The sequence below is a fragment of the Labrus mixtus genome, chromosome 17 (genome assembly GCF_963584025.1).
Source record: "Labrus mixtus chromosome 17, fLabMix1.1, whole genome shotgun sequence".
Taxonomy (NCBI): Eukaryota; Metazoa; Chordata; class Actinopteri; order Labriformes; family Labridae; genus Labrus; species Labrus mixtus.
In genome coordinates, this window is record NC_083628.1 from 19,982,866 (window position 1) to 20,007,402 (window position 24,537).

The following is a 24,537-nucleotide window of genomic DNA, read 5'->3' on the forward strand; positions in this document are numbered from 1 at the left end:
GCCATTTCAGGTTTTCCTTTAACAATAAAAAGTATTAACATACATTTCAAAACATACAAAAACGAACAATACAAGGCAGAAGGATGATAGAAGGCCAATGTCATTCCCACTTCAATAATCAATACATTATAACATCAATAATCCAATATAACAATGAAATGTTCTGGCTGAATCGGACATAAAAACTGTTTTTGATTCAAGTCGTTTGCAAATACGAGTTCACGGATTGACCTCGTCCTGCTGGGATGATCACAATCAGACCTCGCTTTATGAAAAACTAAACAGAGACGCAAGTGCAGGAACAACAGACCTCTGGGGTATCTGTCCTTTTTTTTTTTTTAGTGCGGTTGGTTATAATGAGAGCTGTAATCTGCCCGGCGACTAATTACATCACAGGAAGTATTCAGACTGAAGGTGTTCCACTCCTTACTTTACTCAAACGGGACGTTGAAACCTTCTCCATCTCTTCATAATAAAAAAACACCTCACTGTGTCCTCTCTTACTGCATACATACTAACAAACACACCTGATTATCATTTTCAATCCAAATTAAAAAACTGGGATACCTTTAAAGGCAGAGTCAGCAGCTGCTTCCTGGAAAATAAAATAACTTATACTAAAAGGAATGTCGCTCAATCATCAATTCTGGGCCTCCGTACATGTGTGGTGGTGACTGTGTCTGCAGAGACGGTCTGTCCTCTGACTGGCTGTTCTGGTTGATTCTGTATGTTTCTTGGGGGGAGCTGGTTGTCCTCCAGCTGAAGACAGCCCCAATACAATTCAGCTATTGGTCGCAAAGTGGGAATGCGACTGATGTGGACGTAGCGGTAAAGGGGAGGAAATATAATCACAGTGAGGCGACGAACAAGCGGATAAAGCTCGTTTTAAAACGAGGGTGAACCTTTTGTTGGTTTCACCTGCAGACTCTGAGTTTGTCTGCTGTCTTTTGGGAAAGCCAGGTGACAAACATCGGTGGTTAGCTTGTGCTAGCGTGCGTTAGCTTGCAGTGTACAAACAAGCAGTAAACGTACACACTACGTCCTGCAGTGAGTTTGAGCTTCTGGGGGCCGATGAGCCCAGGAGGAGGGGGCCCGGTTTGAATGTTGTGTTTAAAAGCTGCAATGAGAAAAAGCTACTGACTCCACCTTTAAGTTATAATGTCATCAGCTAAGACAGAAAAGAAACTGGAATCAAGCCTTTGAAACAGAAAACTCTGCTGCAGCTCTACAGGTCATTTGATTTCTTGTTAATTCTGTTGACAATTTCAGTCGAACATATTCATAAACTGTCCAATGAATACTCTCCTCTTCTCCTCTGGGGGGTTTAAGGTGCATTTAACGAAGCTTTCCATGCCTTAAATCAGCAACTCGAGCCAGTAAGAATCCTTCACTGTTTCAAATTCAAAAAAGAGGAACACAAGAAGAGTCCGTCTGGGTCTGTGAAACGTTTTTTTAACATCAAAACAAACCGCCAAGGACCAAAAGGAGCTCTGGCCGAGTTGCAGCGTCCTTTTTCTCTTCATCGAGGACGTAGAAAAGACGACACGAGAGCGAATCAGAAGGCTTCAGTGAAATCACAAGAACGAAAGCAGTCAATCGTCTTGAACAACAAACAACTGCACGACATGAAGGGTTTTTGGCAATTATAAAAAAAGTCTTCTTCTTTTTCTGAAAGCTCAGTTTGTAGCTGTGGATGTCTCCAGATGAGGATTGTTTGAGTGTCTTGTGAGTGTTCAGTCTGTGTTGGTGAATCTAGAGCCTGTGTGAGTCTCGTTTAGTTCATCAGTAAAGAGGACATGAAGGACGTTCTGTCTGAAGTTCTTTCTAGTGTTTTAAATAAACTTTAAGCTTGTTAAAGTATTTGTATTATTATTTTACCGTCCATCATTTTCGAGGCTTCAGAAAGTCTCTCTCATGGAGGTCAGACTTCTAGGGCCAGGCGTTAAAAAAACCCACAAGATTCATCGTGTTTAAATCTCTTCTTTCGACACGTTGAGAACAAACTTTTAAGTGTAAGTGCCAGGCTTTAGAAATCAAATAATTTATACCTACATGAGATACATTTTAATTCTCATAAATGCAAAAGGACATTATAATATAAAGATTTTTTTTTTTAATTGCTACGGAAGCCCTCAGCAGACACACTTCCATATATTCTATTTTTCTCAGTCTACCTGTGAGTTGTTTCAGTTCTTTTCAAGACACCTCAACTTATTTATCTCCTGATTTTACGGGTTTTCACCGTGATAATGAGATTATTTCTCGAGATTTCAAAATAAAAGGCCTAAATTAATAGTTTTTCCACCAAAAGCCAGCGCTATAATCTGGAGATAAATAAGTTGTGATCTCGAGAAAACAGAGAAATCGGTGTTGAATAAAAAGTGCTGATGTATGTCACAATCGGGCTTCCGTAGCGGACACACTTCCATACATTTTATTAATCTCAGTCTACCCGTGATAACAAGTTATTTCTGTTGCTTTCAAGAGATCTCGACTTATTCATCTCCTGATTTTGGGGTTACAATCGCAGGTTTTCCTTTGATAATGAGATAATTTCTCAAGATTTCTAAATAAAAGGCCTGAATTAATTATTCTCCTGGGAAAGCCAGCGCTGATATCAACTTGGATAAATAAGTTGAGAACTCGAGAAAACACACAGTGAACCTGTTATCATAGAAATCAGTGTTAAATAAAATGTGCTAATGTGTGTGCACTTTGGGCTTCCGTAGATTTCCATATAAATTAGCTAATTAACCAAACCATTGTTTGTTCTTAAGAGAAAATTAAACCAAAGTTAAAATGTCGAGATACTAATGCAAAGTAAAGAAAATTACTAAGTTAATACTACGAAAGTCCAAGACGGACATGCATCAAAACCTTTGATTTCACTTTGTTTTCTTGTGATAAAAAGTTAACATCAGGTGTTAACACGATAAATAAGTCAAGATGTCGATATCTTGAGTAAACAACAATACTGTTTTAACAGTGAGTATCGTTTCCTGGGGAATAATTGTTAGACAGCATGTCCAAAAAAAATGAATTTACCCTTGCAGGATTAATAAAGTATAAATTATTATTAAAATCATAGTTTTGGAAATTCAAATATTCTGTACTTTGCGTATAAATGTTTGAAATACTCCAAAGTTTAAGGTTTTTTGTAATTATTTGAAAGTAAACTAAAATGAAGTCAAACTGTTTTGGAAGTCCTAATTCAGAAAGTCATGATTTGCTTTAGAAACTAAAACATTTTTTCTGTGTTTTGTTTCTTTTTATGGCAGCAGTGGGCTTCCGTACTGTCGTGATGCCGGTCCTGACTGCTTAAATCAGACGACAGATTACGAAACTATCAAAACACTACAATGTGTTGTTGAGGGTCCTGATTGAGGGGTCCTCAATGCAAACGCAAGCTCCATCCATCCAGGTGATTTTTGTTTTGTTTTTTATCCAAACCTTCATTTCTTCTTCTTCTTCTCATGTTCGGAGCAAACAAAAAAAACTCTAGACTTCTGAAGATTTAGTTTCTCTTGCTATAGTCAAAACAAAATGTTTGGACGCCTGTACGCGCCTGCTCGTTCCTCTCAGGGTTCTCTTGAATGTTTTGGACGTTTTACTGAAAACTGTCTAAGAAGATTACAAAGTCTCCATGACAACCGTCTCTTTCCGTCTTGAATGTTCCTGCGACAAAAGTTGACGATTTTCAAGAAGTATGAATCCTTTCTTCTTCTGTTCATGAGTTATTTCAAAGTGTCTTTTTTATTCTCTCGTCTTTGATGATGTGAGGGACAAGCGTTTGTTTTAAAATACTTCTGATGTTTTATGTCTCTGCAACATGAGAGGGGGGAAACTCTTACGATGTCTTGACGAGGTCGTAGACGTAGATGAGGAAGTCGTCGTCGAACTTGATGAAGTAGACGGAGGGTTTGGCCTCCACTTGGTGGATGACCATCCCCGTTCGCTTCCCGCCGTCCTCTTTGGCGTACTCGACCTGCTTGCCCACCAGGCTGTCCACCACCTCGCCGGGCTCCCTCTCTGCTGGGACGCTGTCGTCTACAGAGGGGCAAAGAGAGACGCAGTGATCAGAGACCTCACCTGGATTGTTTCCTCATGTAGGACCAATCCAACTAAACAGACTTTTAAAAACAGAATTCCCGTCTTGCAGCTTGTCATAGGGTTTAAAAATGGCGAGATTACTTGACTCACTGGAGTCGGGCATGATGCGGAGGTCTCCCTCTTTGTAGTCGTCCAGCAGCTGGTACATGTAGAGAACGGGGTCTTTCTCGTAGGTGATGTAGAACCAGGTGGTCATGATGGGTGCTCGAGCCAGCACCATCCCCCTCCACTCCTCCTTGGGACCCTCCTCCGTCTCGAACATGTGCTCCACCGCTTTACCGATCATGGTGTCCGCCAGGTTCACATCTGTGAGGCGAGATTTAGCTGCAAAAGGAAAGACAAAAGTCACTTTTTGGATACTTTCACCTGAAACAGCACTCCTAAAACCAGGGTGCAGTCATTTCCTGCAGCATTTTATCAACACGGCGTTGTCCTACCGAGTCTATCAGGGAGCACCTCCAGTCCCTGAACCCTCTCGTCTTTGTGGAGCTCCAGACCATAAACGCAGTCAAAACCATCGTACTTGATTAGATAGAGAGACGGGTTCACCGGTACCTGGGGGATAAATAAACATTAATATAAAAACATATGAACAACCGAGCCAGGACACAGCGGACCCCCCCCCCCTGCTCACCTGGTCCAGCACGCTTCCTTTCCAGATCACGTGTCCTCCTCCCTCCTTCCACACGTGTTGGATCCTGCAGCCGACGATGTTACGACGAGGCTGCGACAGAACCTTCGTGGTCGGACCCAGACTGCTCTTATGTTTCCTTCAAGACACAACACATCCACATCATCTCCTTTAAGATCGTCTTTATTGTTTCACTTTATTGAGTCATACAGGAATCTTCTCTCAAATTATCATCAAAATGTTTCTTTTCTAAAAAACAATCACGTCTGATTACTTTGGAAATAAATGCAAGCTTCTTCACTCACTTGTGCGGGTTCTTCTTCTTCATCATATTTGCAGAAACACCTTCATGCCCTGAGGAGAAAACAGACATCACAGCACACTCAGCTACAAGCGGTGTTTTGGAAAGATCACCCAAAATACAAACAACCTTTAAACCTGAACGTGTTTTTGTCTTTTGTTGCATAGAAAATGAGCAAAGGCGTCATTAATTCTTCATGTCAGTACTCATCTCCACACTCACCAAGGACATCACATCCTAAAGATTTAAACAGAAGCTGCTAAGACACAGACAGGGAAGGCTTATCTGAATGATATTAGAGGATAAATGAAGTGTTGAGCTGGAAGGAAAATGCTGGATGGAGGCTGCCATCTTTAACAAATACAAAATAAAGACTTTTTAAAGTATATCATACTATCATAGTGAAGACCATCATCTGCGCAGCGTTGATGCTCTGCAACATTAGCTGAAGGTATAGAGGTCAGTATGTACTGCAGACTTTTCAGTAGACTGAACCCTTGTGGTCATTTTTTGGGTCCACCTCAGTAGACTGAACATTTCAGCATGGATACTAACTTCTGGGTTTTGTGCAGTTTGGTTTGGATGCATCCTTTCAGGAAACAAGTTGTATTCTAACACCCACAATGCTGTGCAGAATTAAATGTAAAACGTTACTCCACGTGCGCCTCCACATCAAAACAAACGAGGACGGAAAAAACAAAACAAAAAAACAAGGATGGATGCGGCCAGACTTTCTGCTGTGTGTGTGTGTGTGTGTGTATGTATGTGTGTGTGTGTGTGTGTTGACTGACCTGCATCAGCTGTGTCTCTGGGTCCCGGAGCGTTCTTCATTCATCTGGAGGCAGAGAGGCAGCCAGGCTGCCCGGCCACTCTCACCTGTTCAGAGCCTGAACGACAGAGAAAACAGAACCTCATGTCAGTAAATAAATACTGACCCACAAACATCTGTCCAAATCCTGCTGGTCTGGAGTTGTGACCTTTACTGACATCTAGTGGTAGAAAGGTGGAAGTACAACAACATCAACAGACCTAAGAGGGCTGATTGATCATCATTTCATGTCATGTTGATGAATATACATAACACAAACTTTCATCAACGTGTTCAAAGATGCATGTTACCGCAGGTTCAGCAGTTTTTACCTAGTCTCCAGACTTGAGGAGTGTCGGTGAGATGGTCAGAAGTCTTTCAGGTTTCAGGATGATCATCTGCAGAATGAGATCAAACCTGTGATAAGAAAACATCAAGACAAATATTGGACTCAACTGGAAGATGATTCATTTGAAAGCTTGATCCTAACCTCCAACAATAAGTTACTGAAGAATTTTCCGCATACAGGAACACTGTTATTCCAAGAAGTTGTTTTTAAACCTGAGGTTAAGATGTACTTCATCTGTGTTTCTGCTTGTGGCCAGCAGGTGGCGACAGTCGGCCGCTCGTCTGACAGTGAAGGTGTCTGATGTCTGATGTTTGTGGCCTCTGGGTGAAATCTTGCATAATGCCCTGAACTCTGACTGCAGGCTGCATTATTCATCATCATCAGCACAGATCTCACCCCTTCATGTTTTATTCATCAGAGCAGAAACCGAAGCTTCACTCAACACAACAGCTCCGTTTATGACATAACCAACAGACATCAGACACTCCACTGAAGCAGGTGAGGGTTTAATGCCTTCTGCCCATGGGCACTTCAGACAAACTTCAGACAAACTTCAGACAAACTTCAGACAAACTTCATGACCGCATGTTAAGTTTAGACCGCTCTGTACATAGACTGATAATCAGGGTTGTTACGACAGCAGCTGTGGCTCAGCGGTCGAGTAGGTCGTCTCTCAACCGGAAGGTTGGGGCTTCGCTCCCCAGCTCCTGCAGCCACATGTCCGATGTGTCCTTGGGCAAGACACCTAACTGTCAGTGGTGTGTGTGAATGGATTGCAATTGCAGGAAAACAAAAAACATGCTCACGTTCCAGTCTCTGATTTAAAGCAAGTAGCACAATAACTTTCTCCGGGGAGAATAGCGTCTCTCTAATGTCCACAGATCACCCCGATCGCCTGCTTATAGCACTATAAGTTTGGCAGCAGGATGAAGTTCTCTCGAGAGAAGTGACTACTGTTTTAAGGCACTAATTCAGACACCAGACCTCAGTTTTTAAAGCAGCTAGTTAGCTCATCTCTGTACTGTTTGATTCAATGTCTGAGGCTAAGAGGAAGATGATGGACAGATGAAGCGAGGAAGAGAAAAAGAGAGAGTGACTGAGGAAGAAGCAGCGTGTTCATCCCTGCAGATATTATTCAGAACAGGCTGAGACATAACGTTAGGCTGTATCGTTGTCTCGTGTTTAGCAGCTTTACCAGCTGCAGAAATGTTTGCATAAAAATAAATATATAAATACATCTTGTGCCAAAACATGCGTCTAAAAGAGGCTGTAGATGAGTGCAGAGTGCAAAATCTCAGAGTATTGTTGTACCTTGTCATGGTCATGTTTCTTCTTCAGTTTCTAACAACACCGCTCCTCTGCTTGTCAACATTTGCACGCTCTCTGTGAGGGGGAGCAACAACCACACGGTGTTTTATGGAAGTGCAGTTACACTCAGACACCTTCAGTGGGCGCCAAAGTGCACCAAACTGAATTCCCACCTAATGTTGCTTCAAATATGGTTAGCCTACTAAAAACCAAAAATTCAACAATACAACGATCAAAAAAATGAGTGACCAACAGCGGACAAATCCAGTTCCTAAATACAGTCTATGAACTGAATCTACACCTCATCATCACTACAACACTCTTTCACACCTTTCATAATCTTTATGGAATAATCAACAAACAACCCAACTTACTCTTATGCATCTAAACATGTCAATCTAAAATTGACACCAAGGTTTTCAACCTGAATTTGTTGGACATGTTCTCACCTTTACTAGACTAAAACTTGAGTATTTTACACAACAGACTCTACCATCTGAAGGTCTCTAAAAAAAATAAAAAGCTTAATGTGAAAATCTGAGCAGTGCGAGTTCAGCCTCCAAAAAGGTTTCATGTCCCGAACATGAGACTTCAATTATTGACCAGCAGATCCTGTGAGTAAAGCCTGTGGTGTATTATTTATCTGCAGACGGGGTGTTGTGTAACACACGTCACCCTCTGAATGCTCACTGTACCAAAATCAAATATTACAACCCAGATTATATAAAGGAGAACGGGGAACATTCAAATGTCAGCAACAGTGAAAGTATATATCTTTTTCTTTGACGGAGATATTTGGCTATCTGCATATCTGCCAACCTGACTTAGAATTATTGTATCCAGACAAATCTGAAGCTTGAATCCAACCTAAAGCCTGGAGTTAGGGTTTAGCTTGATTGCTTTGATTATTGTTTGTTCAAAGGGCTTAAACACAACAAAAAAGCTTGAATCATGTGGATGCAGATAATAACGCAGATTTTAAATGTTTCCCTCAAAGCATTAGAGATGGAGTCTTTAAAAAACAAAATAACGACTTATTCAAAAGTAAAGCTGCTCAATCATCACTTCTGAGCCTCCATACATTGTGTGGTGGTGACTGTGTCTGCAGAGAGCCTGTCCTCTGCTTGGACTGGTGTTTCCCTCAGCCAATCACAGCGCACAAGAGAGTTTGGAAGAAGACACAATTCAGTGATTGGATTAGAATTTTCCTGCTGCGTTCTCACATCAGCTCACCCCAACTTCACAATGAAAAATAGACTAAAATAATACCTACAAATAAAGTTTCTTTAAGGGACAGAGTACATTTACTAATTTCATTTTCAGACTTTCTCTCACTGCTGGTTAACTGCAGAGGAAACTAAACGACCAGAAAGTCAGAGACATTTTGCAGCACTCGACTGCAGCTGGTGGTGATTTCCCTTCTGTTTCCCCGAGCAACGCACGATTAGTCATCTGTTGTCATGAGGGGGCCCAATGACGCTGGACACGAGCACCTTAACGTTTTCATTTTGACACAAGTGAAACCTGAGATGTGAAAATCAGTGTGAAAACTTCATCCTTTTCCACATATAGACTTAACCATTGAGAAATCTGTCACACACCGAGTGATTCACTCTCTTCTGAAAACATCTGAAGTCCCAGCACTGCCCAAAAACTGTTCAAACGTTCAGACTTCAGCTCCATGACTCATCATGAACGATAAAGCGGGGGGGGGTTGTTCCTTACATGTGTTTTCCAACACTCCATCTGAAGCTTCTTTTGTTCAGATATGCCTTTCCTTCAGAGTGTTTTTGTGGTTAAAAACAACTTGTAAGTTTTCTCAGAGTTGTGGTAAGTTGGAGGCGTCCAGTGCAAATACTTTTTCCCCAGAACTCCTAAAAGAAAGTCATTTGACTCTCGTCATAAATGTCATCATTTTTTTGGTAAAAATGGAAATGTATTTTTGCATGGTGTTGAAAGCTCTGTTTGAAGGATGCTTCCTGGGTTAGCTAAGCAGCATACCACAGCTTTCCAGGGAGCGCAGAGCTAAAGCCCCCAGCAAGGGGGAACCGAAGGCTTGAGGCAGAAAGGAGGGGGCCGTGGGGGGGAAAGAGGGGAAGCTTTGCCAGCAGCAGCAGAACAGTGTGTACAGCTCTGGTGAAGCAGAGATCAGTGAGACAGAAGATGTGTTTAAATGGACCGCCTTGATGTGAGAATGAGCTGTGATTGGTCCGTGTGTGTGATTAGAAGCAATGATTCAATAGGCCGGCTGTCAGCTGATTACAGCTGTGGCGTGCCGCTTCTGTGTCCTGCATGAAACACAAAGCTTGGTTTAAAGGCCTCTCTCTGTATTCATCAGGACATGTTTGAACAGCTTTTATTTTGGCTGTTACAAAGGAAACATTCAAAGCTAGCCTCCATGCTACGCTGTCACCAACCTTTAAGAAGCAATGTGCAAACGCACGGAGGCAGAATGAGGAGGAATCTGTCTCACTGATGTTCTCATCTCAAGTGTTTTCATCACAAAGTGTTCTGATAAGACACTACAGAGACAATGGACACTGGAAATCCAGAGAAACATCGGTCCATATTAAAAGTTACAGAACACAGTTAATAAGCCATTAGCTACAATCAGAACAAAGCTAATGTTAGCATTAAGCCACTAGCTCGATATCATTTACGTTTGCTAATCATAGAAACAGTTGCTCAGATTTGCAACTTTTACACCAAGGTTTTATTGATCGAGGCGGAGTGCTATTAAGTATCGCTTGTGCTAACATACAAATGATTATTGCTAAAAAAAGAAAACACATCTCTTTGTTTCAGAGCGGTCGTCATTTGCTCTTTTTTACAGTAATAATTCACAGCAGTGCAGCAATGACGGTCGCCGTAACTTGGTCTAGAGCTTTTACACCGAACATAACAACGGCGTTATGTTTACTATAGTCTGTGAGGTTAGACAGACCCCTGCCACCAGTCAGCTGTACGATGACATTTGTTGCACTAGTGTGGGCTACTCTTCTCTAAAAACTAGATTTTGTCACATCGTACTCGATTTACAAAATGACTGAAAACAAACGTTGCTTTTATTTGAGCAATAAAATTGAGCAAAAGCGAACTGAAGTTCTCTTTAGGGGTCAAATAACGAGCTGTAAAATGTTCTTTAAACGTGCACTTTATAGTTTCAGGGTACGGTCAAAGTACAGATGAGGCAGAGCCACTTCAGTAAAATACCTGAGGCTGGGTAGCCCATACCTGAGGTCTACTAGCCACTCAGTAGGAAGTAAACGAGGCGCGAGGGTGTAATATACGGGAGCCCAAAGGGAGCCGCGGAGTGAACTGAAGAGAAAATCTCCATTTTCATTTTTCCTGAAATTCCTGATTTTCCAAAAATCAGATTTATCACAAAAAAAACGATTTAACGTCTATAGCCCTAAAATATCAGCTTTTAAAAGAACATTGGATCGTTGCCCTCAGCTGTTAGGTCACATGACCCGGATCTTGAACATAATAGTCCCTCGAGCATGAAGAGCAAGGCTTCACCTTCAAAGGACTTTAATGCTGACTCGTCCAAATGTTATCACGATGTTATCAGTGTTGGCAAACATCTCAGGTGCTTCTTTCTTTTTCAAATGCGTTGATGAATATCAGCCTAGATAGATTGAACGGTCTGATCTAAACTGTTAAACTGTGCATGTCTACAAAGAAAGCTGTGTTGCAGATTCTCGCCTTCACAATCTGGTTTGACAGATTTGCTGCAGATCATTAATACACGTTTATGTATCACACACAGACTAAACAAAACACTGCTTTAATGTTTAACCACTAGTCTTCAGCTCTGGCGCAGTGGGGAGATGAGCATCAGCAGGTGGGTTGTAGTTTCACCTGCAGGATCAGACTCCAGGTGACCCTTCCTCTGATTTGCTTACATGCTAATAAAAGGGGGCGTGACTCTCAGGAGAAGTCAAATCAGTGTTCAACAACACATGCACACAAAAATACAAACGGTGGAAATGCTTTCTTTAGTTTACAAACTGAACCAGAATAAGAAACCACTGCAAATGAATCTGTCAAAGGCTGAGCTCTACCAAACCCCAGGTAAATATAAAATAAGGATTTCACTGCTTTCAGGCTTCATTTTGACATCTGTTTTCGTCCTGTTCTTTGCATATCTATCAGTAGTTAACTTGTTTTGCTAGGAAGAAATCACACTGACAAAAAAAACATCTGCACTGACAAACGAGCAAGCAGGTTCTGCAGGGCCACCGTCAGCCATGTTGCTCGCCTTTTTATACTATTATTTACAGCCCCATGTCAGGGGGGAAATGGTGCGTTCAGGGGCCTCTATCAAGCGGTAAACAGCGGGACTGTCTGACAGCGTTTCTGCGGAAAAAGGCAGAACAATCCCAGACGGACAGACAGCAGCGCTGGGTTAGGTCTCTGGCTGTCTGCGTCCCTCCGCCCCTCCCCAACCTGAGCAACCGTCGGCGGGAGAACGTCAACGACGAAACGAGCGCTCAGTGTGTTTTTTTTTTTTTTTTTTTTTTTTTTGCTGTTTACCTGCGGGCTGCCTCGCGAGCTAACAGACAGGTGCACGTTTGTTATTCTGTCTTACCGTTATAATATTTTAAAAATGGAGGTCGGAGGGGGGCTGCGGCGGGGTGTCTCGCCTCCTGCTGTCTGTCCACAGAACCCGTTTCGACTCCACAGGAACCAGCAGAGACTCCACGGCCATCTCACCGACAAGCGTGAAGCTGGACACGATTAACCGCTGAACAACCGGTGAAGACTTTCACAATAAAAGCGCCGGTGACTGAGACAATAAAGGTAAGTTTCGAAGATTTTGAAAAAGATAGTGATTCACTATCTTTTTCAAAATGATTAATGAAACTTAACACGATTTAATAAAAAATTATTTGGTCTAACTAAGTTTTATACTGAAGTCTTGATTTCGATAGGCTTCATTGTTTTTTTTTCCCGTGATAAGTACATTTGGTTTTTTTTGTCGATATCTTGACCTATTTCATTTTCTCAGGATAACAAGGCTGATTTTCTGTGAAAACAAGTAATTTTAATTTAACTGATTAAATTAAGTTAATTACTTGAGATTTCGGAGATTCCCCAATAACAATCAACCCTGATAGAAAATAGTCGTAATAAACTCGCAATCACCGGAAAACTGAACTAAAGATTTCACAGAAAACCAGTTGTCCTGAGATAACAAGTGAATTTCTCGTATTCTCAACAAAGCAGCAGAAACCAACTTGATGATTTATCCCCAAATTTTGTGATAAAAAAGTTGATTTGAGAAAATAGCCAGAATTGACTTATCACAGAAAAACTGACTGTAAGTAAATGTATTGGTGCATGTCTGCTTAGGGCTTCCGTACCTCAATCTACCAATGTAACCTTTTTTTTTAAATGTGAAACCTAAAGGCTTTTATTCTGTCATCTCTGTCTGAAAAGAGAAACCAGACTTAAGTCCCTGCATATTTTTTTTATGCAGGTAAAGTATGTAACTTCTCAATACCTTTAAAACTCTTAACTGATTTAGAACAACACAGTAAATGCTGAAGAGTTTTATGATGAATTGATCGAGGCTCTTATTTTTCACAGTAGCTCCACCTCCGGGTGTAATGCTGTGAACTTGACGTCTCTCTCTCGCTCTCTCTCTCTCTCTCTCTCTCTCCGCCCCTCGCTCGATTTGCCAAATAGTGGAACCGCAAAGAGATACAAGGACGGCCACTGCTGCATTACGCTGTTTTTCCCTGCGTAATAGTGATCCGACCTGCTGTTGAATGCGACAGAGGAGGAGACATGCAGACAGACAGACAGACAGACAGACAGACAGAGAAAAATACACATGCAGACAGACAGACATGTATGGTGACCGATCAGAGAGAGAGAGAGAGAGAGAGAAATGGAAATAAAAAACGTTGTTTTTTTTTTACAGTATTTAAAGCAACACGTCTCTTTTTATTCTTACTGTCAGAGTTGTACTAAAGAGACTTTTCTTTCTCACATGTTTGATTTTGAACCAACAGGGGTGCATCCATACTATTTTGACTGGGGTGGCCCCGGGCACCAACTTACAGGGTCATCATGAAGTTTATGTCCACACACATACAAATGGCATTTATTCACCCCTTCTATCTCCATTTATTATAACTACCATCACATATCTGCTGGCTGTTATATTCCTGTGTATTTTTTTTATGTGATAAAGTAACACAACAGAGTGGAAACATATGAATCTTGTTAAGGGCCTGTGTCCACCTGACGTTTCATTTTTTCTGAGTGCAAGCTTCTCTTTGGAATTGTTCCCAATGAGGGAGTTTGCAACACTAAAGTAGATTTTGTCCCTTTTCCCGTTTTGTTCTTCATTTTTTATGTTTTCCAACTCACAATGAAATGTTTTAACGTTTTCAAACTACAGAAACTTCAACAAAGAATGTCTGGCTTTATACTTGAACAAAAAAGACCAGAAGTTGTGCTTTACTTTAGAAACATATTTTCATTGTAGGAAGGTTTGATACGTAGAAAGAAGGCCTGCAAAGGCTTATACTTAACCTCCTGTTATACACCTTCAAAATAAAATACTAAAAAAGACACATATTTCTACCCGAAAGATCCCCATCCAGATCTAACCATCAGCAAATTAAACAAACATGAAGAAGGACACAGATAAGTGGTCTATCTATCTATCTCACATTCCTTTAAACTGCTGCATGATGGACAGTAGATGCTCGCTGCGTTTCTGGATGTTGCTCTGCTCCTCCTTCAGCCTCTCCTGCTCCTGCTGCACCTCCTCCTGAGCAAAGAGACAAAGGGGTGGAGGGGACTTTTTTTAGATGTAAAGTTGACATGTCTTCTTTGAGGATCTTTCCTGTTTCCCACAGTAGTGACCTGAGGTAGAGAGTGAACAACAGGAGATTGAGAAAAGCTTGTGTGAAGTTCTGTTTTTTTAATGTTTTACTGACTCTGAGTCTGCAGAGCTCCTTCCTCTCTCGGTCGTTCTCCTCGGCTCTCGCTCGGAGCCACGCCTCGTTTTGGGAGCGGTGTCTGTCCAGCATCTCCTGCAGCTCCTGAAACGAACAACACATACATTATTACCGCAAAGGAATTCAGAGTTTTGATGCCTGTTGTCTGTTTCTGAGTGCCAGCAGGATTCGAACAACCTGATTGGAAAAAACACCTATCTCCATTTTTATTCAACATTGAGGAAGTTAATAAAAACCACATTTGATGACCGAGTGCACTACTTCAAAGCTAACATGACCATTTGATTGTGCACACTGTGACAGAAAAGGCTGAAACTTATTTCAAAGTTCGACATTCTAGTAATTGGTGTTTTTTATTCTATGAAAATGTCTGGCGGACATTTCTTGGAAGCAGCGAGCCGAAATACAACAGAAACCACTCACTGCTCGGGGGCTTGGAACACTTTTCTTTTTGATGTAATAAAATATGTGCTCCAGTGGAGGTTATGTAACTTAATGTCACTACTGTCTCCACCAGAACAAGCAGCGCGTATTCCTCGCAGGCTGAGACAAATGTGTCCACGATGTGCACTGATATTTCAGAAGTGATTTCTTACATAAATACAAAATGCAACACTAAAGTAGAACATTACCACAGCCTCCCACTGGGAGTGTGAATGTTGGATAAGATGCACACATAACACAACATTTCCTTCTAAGCATACAGTTTTTTGTAGCGCCTTATTTCCCAGCAGGTTGTTTTCTTCACTATGTTATACAGTGTAAATATGTCATAGCTTTACAAACATTAAAATGTGTTTTCTGCTTTTCCCAAACTTAAAGGACCAATCAGTAAGATATCTACTGAGTGAAATGATAAAGTGATCTTACTATCTGATCAGACATTAATGAAACATGTTATGTTATGCAGCAGCCAGTATGTCCTCCTTCTAACTTTAGATTCTGCTTGTTTTGAATTTGGGACAGCAGAACCCATTTTGAACGCTAGGTGTCAGAGTTACATATTTCTCCTTTAAAAAGTGAGCTATGCGAGGTACTTCTGTTTGGGAAGTATAAAACAACAGGTCAAAAGGTGCGGGGACTAAAGCTCGGCACCGCTATTGACACCATCATATTTTTTTTAACTAAATGATATCAAGACGTGGAAATATCTGTAAAACATTAGCATGTCTTAGAATAATTGGCTATTTGGTTGGCAGGGCTTTGCACTCTTCAAATGCTCTTATTGGAAACAGATGATTTGATAATTAGCATCACTAACATGCTGAACAGTTTGTATTCTGTATGGATCCATTACCAGATGACCATGTTTATCCGTACATGTGAGGCTGAAAGTGTTACGGACGGTTGGAAAAACAAGGGAGGTGGACCCAAGGGCAGAAACCAAAAATATTTAATTCAACAAAAAGGCCAAAGGCAACAAAACTTAATTTCAAAAGTTCAACAAAAAACACAGGGATCAAAAACAGGGAGCCACAGAGGAGCACGAGCAAAAACAGACATACCAACGAACGACATACAACAACATAGAATGAACTGACCCAGAGGGGAAGAAACACAGAGACTAAATAGACATAGGGTAATCAGACACAGGTGAGACTAACAAGACACAGGTGAGGACAATCACACTGGGAAACACACAGAGGCAGGAATACAAGAAACACTGAGGACAACTACAAACTAAATCATGAAACACTGAAGACACACAGAACTCAAGAATCTAACAAAACACACTAGAACACAGAGATACACGAGGATAATAAATGACAAAACAAAACAGAAAACACTGAAGACAAAACTAGGAAACACACAAGGGAAAAACCAGCAACACTAGGGAACATTAACACACAAGGGAAACAAGCAACACTGGGATAAAACAGGGAAACTCAAATACAAAACCAAATCATGACAGAAAGATTGGATTGGATAGAATTATTTTGTATTAGAATTAATTGTAATTGATTAGACTGTTTAAACTATAACAGATTACTTTAGATTTCAGTTAAACTCCATTAAAAAGATACAACTGTTTGGACCTAAACACATTGATTTAGTGAATTGTGATGAGTTTGGTATAACTATAGTGATTACAGTCGATGGGATGATTGCAGTACTGAACCTGTTGCTGTTGTTGTTTGTGAGCTTCGTGAGCTTCTCTCTCTCTCTGCAGAGCAGCAGCAGCTTTAGACAAATCAGATTTTTCCCTGCAAAAAAAAAAATACATCCATTAAGAAATGTCTTTTCACAATAACTAATGTGAGACATTTATTGTCCCATTAAGATTTGTTAAACATGCTGAAGACAGGTGAACAAAGATGTAGATGTACCTGTCGAGTTTCTGAAACTCCTGGTCCAGCAGAGAGAACGCTGTCTGGATCATTTTCATCGCCTCATCTCGAACCGTACTGAAGTCTCTGTGAACACACACCTGCAGGAGGGAATATCACCTGAGATATTATTACAGGTAGAAGACAGCATGCTTCAACTAAAACATTTAAATACACTATGAGACATGCTATGACTACTGTAACATCTATCTATCCATATTTGGCTTATCCGAGGTCGGGGTGGAAAGAGGCCAATTCAGTCAACCCAGACTTCCCTCTCCTCAGCAACTTTTCCAGATCCTCCTTTGGGATTCCCGAGGTGTTCCCAGGTCAGATGCGAGCTCTGGCTCTACCCCGGTTTCTCCTCCTAGTTGGGCGTGCCTGGAAAACCTCCAAAGGGCGGTGTCCAGGAGGCATCCTGATCAGATGCCCAAACCACCTCAACTGGCTCTGTTCGATGCAAAGGAGCAGGGCTCTACTCAAAGCTCCCCCCCATATGTCTGAGCTCCTCACACTATCTTTAAGGCTTAGCCCAGACACCCTTTGGAGGAACCTTTTTCAGTTACTGCTACAGTGTGTGTGTGTGTGTGTGTGTGTGTGTGTGTGTGTGTGTGTGTGTGTTACAGGATCACCTGTGCGTCAGCCGGTGTGTTTCTGGACTGGTTGGGTGGAGCAGACTCGCTCAGCTCGTAGCGAACGTTGGGAACCTTTGTGGGGGTGAAGCTGTGGAAACCAGAATGAAACCAAGTGTTCAAACTGAGATATGAGACTCAAACAGAGCGTTACGAGAAGCTGAAACTGCACATGCACACACACACACACACACACACACACACACACACACACACACACACACACACACACACACACACACACACACACACACACACACACACAAATGAAACAGAAACACAAGTATGTGTGCAGCAGCAGCAGCTGACCTGTGGCTGACTCCCTGCAGACCAAACTCTGACAGAATCTCCTTCATCACTGTGGAGAAATGTATGTTTGTTTTATTGCCCCTGAACTTCTGCCACTTTTTTAAGCTTCAATGTCAAATTCTGTGCCATTGTTTCATTTGGAGCTTTTCCTAAACACAAAATCTAAAGGCCATATTTTATGACTTTTTATTGCGTGTTGCTGAGTGTTAAGAATGAACAGTTTCATTTTTATGATTGTTTGACCTTTCCTCTAGCACCACACTAAAATGACAATTACATTATTCCAATGACTGTATAAAAGAGAAGTGAAACACACAATGATACTCTTTAAAGCCTTGAGTTTGTAATTCTGCTGTCACCGTCGTGTGACCAGATGTGACCACATGTAGACGAGAGGGTGAGGCTTCAGAGGCGTTAGCAAAGGTTCAATAATATGCTTTGGGGAGGACTGCTCTCCAGTGCTGGGAGAAAGGAGTCAGTAGAAGCTTGATGCTCGGTCCTTTCATATCAAGGAACTATCTCGTGATTTTCAGAACTAGCTTTTTAGCGCCCCCTGCAGACTTATCTTGGGATTACTCCAAAAAACGTTCAGCAGAATAGGTCAATTTAGCTGATGCATTTCAATCAATGATCAGTTTGTTTGAGTTTAACCTTTCAATGATTATTAAACCTGGCACTGTGCTCACAGTAACAAAACACTCTCCCTTTTGTAACAACAGTTGCTATAACTTACATTTCATCTTTTAGAACACTTTTTGATCATCTTAACAACCTCCTGCAGGTCTTCAAAGTACCACCAACCCTGCCCCCAAGCCCTGATGTTTTGTTTTAATGAGTCCAAATTGGGGAATAATTTCTGAAATGAACATTGTGCTGTATTGAAGAAGACTTGAAACTAGAGACTGAGACCGTAAACTCGTTAGGAAAAAGTTTACTGAAGGAATAAATCATTTTAGAAGGAGCACCGTTTTGTCATGGACGTCTTTACAATCAGATTTGTTTTGCATCTTCAGCTGAAATAAATGCAGCAGCCTCCTCTAGAGAGCTTATGTCATTTGATGCAAAATGTAAATGAAGTACCTGGTTGTCTCTCTGAGGGGTTGATGAGTTTCATCCCCTTCAGGTCATTAAACTCCTGCTCTTCATTCTTCCCTCCAAACACAAACAGCTGTCAACCAAACAAGGAAAATACTTTTTTTTACATCAAAAGACACGTAATAGGTCATATAAGTGACATTATTTGAAAGTCTTTCATTAAACACTGACGTGGCTGTGAAGGATGAAGGCTGTGTGTCCGTATCGACGGGCCGGAGGAATCCCGACGTACAGAGGAACCTTCCACTTCATCTTAGCTGGAGAGACACGGGGTCAAATATTTAAAGAATGTATAACTCTTTGTCTTCATCCAGCATGCTTTAGTTGTTTTTTTTTTTATCTTACTCACCTATACTGAGTTTGTGGATTTCATTTGAAGACGACTCTGTGCCGTCTTCATTTGTGCTTTTACCACCAAACAGATAGATATCCTGCAGGAGATATAACTCAATGAAAATTCAGCATTGATGAAGTCAAAGTTGTCAGAATGTGTTGATCAGATGTCAAGTTTAGGACCTCAAAAGGGCAACTTGTATTAAATGAAGTGGGGTCACATGAGGAGACCCATGCATGGTCCATGTTTTACCGACAGTAAATGTTTTAGGGTGCAATGTTTGGAGAAGCCTGCAGGAGGAGCTGTAGGGAAACAGCTGTCTGACTGCAAGCTGAAGCAGTTTAAATATTCAGAATATAACACACACATACACTGACTCAACATCATTTTCTTGATGCTAAAAATGTCTCTGTGGAAACCCTCAGACTGTGTGTCCCTTTAAATGTTGTCAAGAAACCTACATCTGTGGGTGTGCGTGTGTGTTTACTTTATCATGGTGTGCAGTCAGTGTTTGTCCTCTACAGGCTGCAGGTGATTCTCCTTTCACCTCCCATTTCTGCCACACCAAGTTCTCTACAAACAAGAAAAACAGAAAAGAAAGACGCATGCCTGCTGCGATAACATGAACCTCACAAATACAAAATATAACAGACACTAATTCAATGCTGCCATATTGTGCATCCATCCTTCAAGTTCCTCTTCAGACACTTCAGAGTCAAACACTGTTTGCAGCTGATATTCACACAGACTTTTGAAAATGTGTCTCTAGAACAATATGGACTCTTCACATTTATGAAGTATAAATGTCAGATACTTTCTTTATACAGATCTGTCCATAGAAATAAGAGTTACATTGTTTTAAAAATGAACCATGAGGTGCATGCTATTCCCCACAGGCAGGCGTTTGTCGGGCACAAAACCGGCAATCCTCTGGTTCCCAACCGGAGACCCTTCACACTGAGATACTGTTTCCTTTAAATGCATGATTATGACACAATGAGGGAGGTAAACAGACAGACAAATAAAAGGCCTGCTTCAGTTATAATCGAAGACTTGTGTTTCATTTTATCACTTTGAGCAACAACAACTTACAGCCTTTTAATAAGTATATACACATGTACACATTGCTCTACATATCTGCAGATTTGTGATACAATAATCGCTCCATATGATATCTAATATCAGCCTGCCTCACATGAGGTCCATGGTCTTTGCCCCCAGAGGCTTTAACGGCATCTAGAGACAGTGTTTACCTGTGCTGAGAACATGGAGGTCTTTACAGAAGTCTCCCCCTGCATCATGACCTCCGAACATGAACAGCTGATCTCCAACCAGAGCGAAACTCTGACCACACCTACACACACATTAACACACAAGAGTGTGTCATTAAGATACATGTAAGCAGTTATTACAAACCATGATCACAAACAGGAGGAGCCCCTGTGCTGTTTTTATACAGGTAAAAAAGTCATGTAATCATCCCTCTGTGGAATGATTAGTAGGTGTCTTACAAGGCAGGAGGCAGTGAGCCGTTAGTTTTAACAGGCGTCCAGGTGAGAGACACTGAAACAGAGCAGAGAGGAAAATATCAGAGAAATCATGATTATGGAGATTTTATGTATTTTATTCAAAGGAAAAAGGGAAGTGATATAAAAATGTAAGGACCTGTGTTGAAAACCATCAGATCGTCGGTTAGATTCCCTCCCACATTGCCCCCGTACACGTAGATGCTGTCTCCCACGGCAACAGAGCTGTGCTTGAGGGTCTTGACGACGACTCCCCCGACTGCTAAGCAATCCCAGGTCAGGGACACTGATAGGAAATGAAAATGAGTCACTGCGTTGTTTGCAGCTAATGTGACACTCACATGTTTCGTCCCCTCTCACCTATATCAAAGCTGTAGACTCCTGCGAGGCACTCGGTGGCGTTGGGGCTGGACGCTCCTCCAAACAGATACAGCTTTCCTTTCACGACACTTAACAAATAAGAAAAAGACATTCAGCCAGTGGAAATGCATCGAGGCATCCTGGTCCCGAGGAAGACTCAGTGTTTGCATAAAAATAAGTTTTGCCTTAAGGGATAAGTGTGCTCCACTTTCTCTGGATCCTGGCTGAGAGAAGGAGTCCAGTGAATTATTTTGAACGTCTAAGGTCCTTCTCTGAGAGCACGACCTCCATTGGTGGAGGGGCTGAAGTGCAAGAGTTTCTTTCTACCTTGCTAAGATTACATATTCCTTTGCGTCTATATTATTTTTAAGTCCTTGAATGGTAATTTGCAGCGATGAAGGCTTATTGTTACCTGCATTGGCAGCAATGTTCCATGTTACCTTGCCTTGATTTCAGTTTGCACAGACCACTTAGAAACAGATGTGTATTTCAGTTGTTGGAATCAAACTGTGTGACATGCAGGAAAGGGCAGAGGTCGGATTTTGGGCCCACGGACGCTGCGTTGAGGACTGCAGCCTGTTGCTTACCACAGAGTGTGTCCTTCTCTGGCTGAGGGGACGTGTCCGCTCTGAGGAATCTCCTCCCACATCAAATCCTCAGGAGAAACTACGACAAAGTATCTGGTTAATTTTATATTTTACTTAAAATCCACCAATCAGGCTGTGTAGCAACAGGCTGCTAGTAGTTTAATGTACATGTCAGTGTAGTACATTTTCTTTTGTCAGATACCTAAGTTTGTAGATGAATACTTTGCATATCTAATTCACAAGACAGGTTCTTAGGAAATGCATGAGTCCATAAAACATATTGCCAATACCTTCTGCAGACATTGCAGCCTACACTTCGGTCAACAAATGATACATAGAAACAAATTGAGGACCGGCTTGTGCAAACTTACAGCAATAGTTCAAGTCAAAAACTCCACAGGACAACTTTAATACCTTCTCAACATAACAAGGTCAAATCTGCATCTTTGATTCATACCTGTCAGCATGTAGAAGTCATTGAAGTAAACCGGCTTCTCCTCCTGAATTAAAGGGAAATGAAGGAAATTAGCAGATTTTTACCATCCAGACTTCATGTTGTGACTAAAGAGCCCTGAATGTTTAAAGGGAAAATAGAAGTTGTCTTATTTTTCTGAGTTTAAAAGGTTTGAAAAAAAGGAAAAAGCCATCACCGCTCTGTTGATTCTGGAGGCTCCTCCAAACAGAAAGACGACGTTTCCTGCAACAGCTACAGCGTGACCGAATCTGTGAGAGAAGATGTGAGGCAGTAAGAAAAGGTCTGTCCCTCTTATGATGAGCATCCACCACATCACATACCTTTATTTATTTTTACAACATAAAGCTTAGAATAAGTTCACAGAACTTTACAATAAGATTGTTCAATGTTTTCAAACAGAGACAAAGACCCACCTTGGACTCGGGGCTTCTCCTCTCATCTCTCTTTCTATCCAGTGTCCGCTGGCTAATGCCATCTTCACCTCTGCAATCTCACTAACACACACACAAAACGAAAGACACGTCGTCTTTAGCTTTAAAAGGTACAGGAATCTGAGTCATGAGCTACGTTTTGTATCTCAGGAACTTTCTCGAAGGACAAGGAACCGTTGAAGGAAAAAAGTGGATTTCCAGTGCAGGTCAAATCAAGATAATTTGGGACATTATCTACCGCCGAAAAAGGTCACTGCATGACAGATTCAATTACAAATCACTAAATTGATCTTGCTTTTTAAGAGAGTATGTTTTCCTGTTCTAGGTGGCGCTACACAAACATGATGCATTCAAGTAACCACCTAAAGTTAAATAAATGAAGAGCATAGTTTGGCTGCTCTCTGAACTTGTATTTATTAAAACAACATCAGGATCAAGCCTACCTGTGGAGGTTTTATCCGTCTGGAAGTTGATTTCTTGGTTTTCAAGGTGTTCTGCTCTAAAGCCACAGGGGAGTCCTCCAGCTCACAGTCTGACAGCTGTCCTCTGTGTCTCAGCTTACAGGTGGGATATACTTTCCTCTCGCTGCAGGTACACTGTTGCCAGGCAACGCCTCCCAACACTTGGACGACCAGAGCAGGTCAGCATTTAACAGGGCAGGAAAAAAAGCAAAATCGATGTTGGATGTTGTTGTTTGATAAATAAAAAAAAAAGGTCCTGAGTGAAGTTTATTAAAAAACAACTTTGATGATGACCTCAACATTATCAGAAAAAAAACTCAGTTATATTTTATTGATTCAGATTTTAAAAGGTAGTTTGAGGTTTTTGTGATGGTTTTGGTTTGATGACAGAGAGTGCAAGTTCACATATTTATTTGTATAAAAGGATGGACAGACATTGATATGCATCATGGTAGATACAAATCATTCACATCCATTAAACAGAATCCTGCTTTAACATCCATTTAACTTTAAATGGGACCATCATTTAGCCTGTTCCTGCAGTCCCATCGATGGTGGTCTCCATGCTGGAAATCCTGTCTCAGCATAACTTTGAGTCAACCTAATAACAGACTGAGAGCTGGAGCTGAGGCGGGTTTTAAGCCTCTTCACAAACAGTTACATCTCACCCTCTTGTCAATCAGGTCAGCCTAACGCCTTATTGTGAGTAGATCTTATCCTTCCTAAAATCAAACGGATGAGTTATCAAAAAATTCACCTCCCGTACAGTGTGTGCAGATCGAGTCATGAGCTAATCAGACCTTTTTAGTTTTTTGAACCAGGCTGTAAACATGTTAATATCTGCTGTAAAAAACGGGCTTTCTGAATGGGTGTGTATGTGACTTCTAGTGTTTCTGCAGACAGCCTCTAGTGGACACTCGATGAACTGCAGGATTTTTCCCTTCTGCATCGGCTTCATTTGTCAGCACAGGATGTTGCCGTTTGGTTTTTCCACTCTTAGGCTGTTGTATGAAACCACTTGCGGCAATCGACCGCAGTATGTAGTACGTACTGTATGCGTTCAACATTAGTATGACTGCCATGTCGCTGGTTATTTTCCAGTATACCAGGCCCGACTTAGCTGGTTTTCCGGTCTTCGAATGAGGAAGTAAACAACAGCCCAGCCGAGGGCAAACGCTGCTATACTGTAGCATCCACTTACAGTGTGAAAAAATGAATAAAAATAACAAGTGATTCATTTAGATTTTTATGATTTAGAGAATCAAAAAAAGTTAATTGGTGTTATCTTTGAGTGGTTTGGTCTGATTGTGATCATTTCCCCTGTTACGCATTGTGTTGGCGCTTTGAATTGTGGGAAACAGTACGAGAGAAGACTTGTCAGATGCATACTGTAGATTTTTCCAGTATCAGTATGACATTCAGATATTTCTGGTATACTGCAGACCTCTTACTTGTTTGCATACTGCATTTTGACTAAATCAGAACTACTGCCAGTCTTACATTCAGTTTTGCT

General features: G+C 41.3%; 2 protein-coding genes across 3 annotated transcripts; both read right to left on the reverse strand.

Moving 5' to 3' along the window:
* Positions 1 to 12,258, reverse strand: LOC132992576 (spindlin-1). Of its 2 annotated transcripts, none has more exons than XM_061061991.1 (8): positions 12,102 to 12,258; positions 6,183 to 6,248; positions 5,834 to 5,929; positions 5,047 to 5,095; positions 4,745 to 4,880; positions 4,548 to 4,665; positions 4,201 to 4,434; positions 1 to 4,047 (listed from the first exon to the last, which is right to left on the reverse strand). In XM_061061991.1, the coding sequence occupies exons 3-8, from the start codon at positions 5,871 to 5,873 to the stop codon at positions 3,848 to 3,850; spliced, it is 777 nt and encodes a 258-aa protein (XP_060917974.1). In that variant the 5' UTR covers positions 5,874 to 5,929; positions 6,183 to 6,248; positions 12,102 to 12,258; the 3' UTR covers positions 1 to 3,847. The 2 variants fall into 2 exon arrangements, with proteins under 2 accessions (XP_060917974.1, XP_060917973.1); XM_061061990.1 differs by having other exon boundaries at positions 6,183 to 6,267.
* A 1,791-nt stretch (positions 12,259 to 14,049) lies between these two features.
* Positions 14,050 to 22,622, reverse strand: zmp:0000001301 (rab9 effector protein with kelch motifs). The gene is made up of 18 exons (XM_061061898.1): positions 22,546 to 22,622; positions 22,308 to 22,380; positions 22,115 to 22,157; positions 21,658 to 21,736; positions 21,071 to 21,159; positions 20,850 to 20,996; positions 20,696 to 20,747; positions 20,438 to 20,538; positions 19,672 to 19,757; positions 19,200 to 19,281; positions 19,022 to 19,107; positions 18,836 to 18,923; positions 17,756 to 17,804; positions 17,447 to 17,537; positions 16,815 to 16,915; positions 16,607 to 16,691; positions 14,467 to 14,571; positions 14,050 to 14,297 (listed from the first exon to the last, which is right to left on the reverse strand). Exons 1-18 carry the CDS (start codon positions 22,605 to 22,607, stop codon positions 14,193 to 14,195), a joined length of 1,524 nt encoding a protein of 507 aa, XP_060917881.1. The 5' UTR covers positions 22,608 to 22,622; the 3' UTR covers positions 14,050 to 14,192.
* Between the last annotated feature and the right edge of the window lie 1,915 nt (positions 22,623 to 24,537).

What these genes read in the sequence shown, in the direction of transcription:
- LOC132992576 (XM_061061991.1), bottom strand. Translation starts at nt 5,873, where the DNA reads ATGAAGAACGCTCCGGGACCCAGAGACACAGCTGATGCAG. An exon ending in AAGAAGAAGAACCCGCACAA is followed by an intron (nt 4,881 to 5,046) that starts GTGAGTGAAGAA and finishes TGTGTCTTGAAG; the next exon opens with GAAACATAAGAGCAGTCTGG. An exon ending in CCGCATCATGCCCGACTCCA is followed by an intron (nt 4,048 to 4,200) that starts GTGAGTCAAGTA and finishes GCCCCTCTGTAG; the next exon opens with ACGACAGCGTCCCAGCAGAG.
- zmp:0000001301 (XM_061061898.1), bottom strand. Translation starts at nt 22,607, where the DNA reads ATGGCATTAGCCAGCGGACACTGGATAGAAAGAGAGATGAGAGGAGAA. An exon ending in CCTCCATGTTCTCAGCACAG is followed by an intron (nt 19,758 to 20,437) that starts GTAAACACTGTC and finishes TCTTGTTTGTAG; the next exon opens with AGAACTTGGTGTGGCAGAAA. An exon ending in CTGCAGGGAGTCAGCCACAG is followed by an intron (nt 17,538 to 17,755) that starts GTCAGCTGCTGC and finishes TGGTTTCCACAG; the next exon opens with CTTCACCCCCACAAAGGTTC.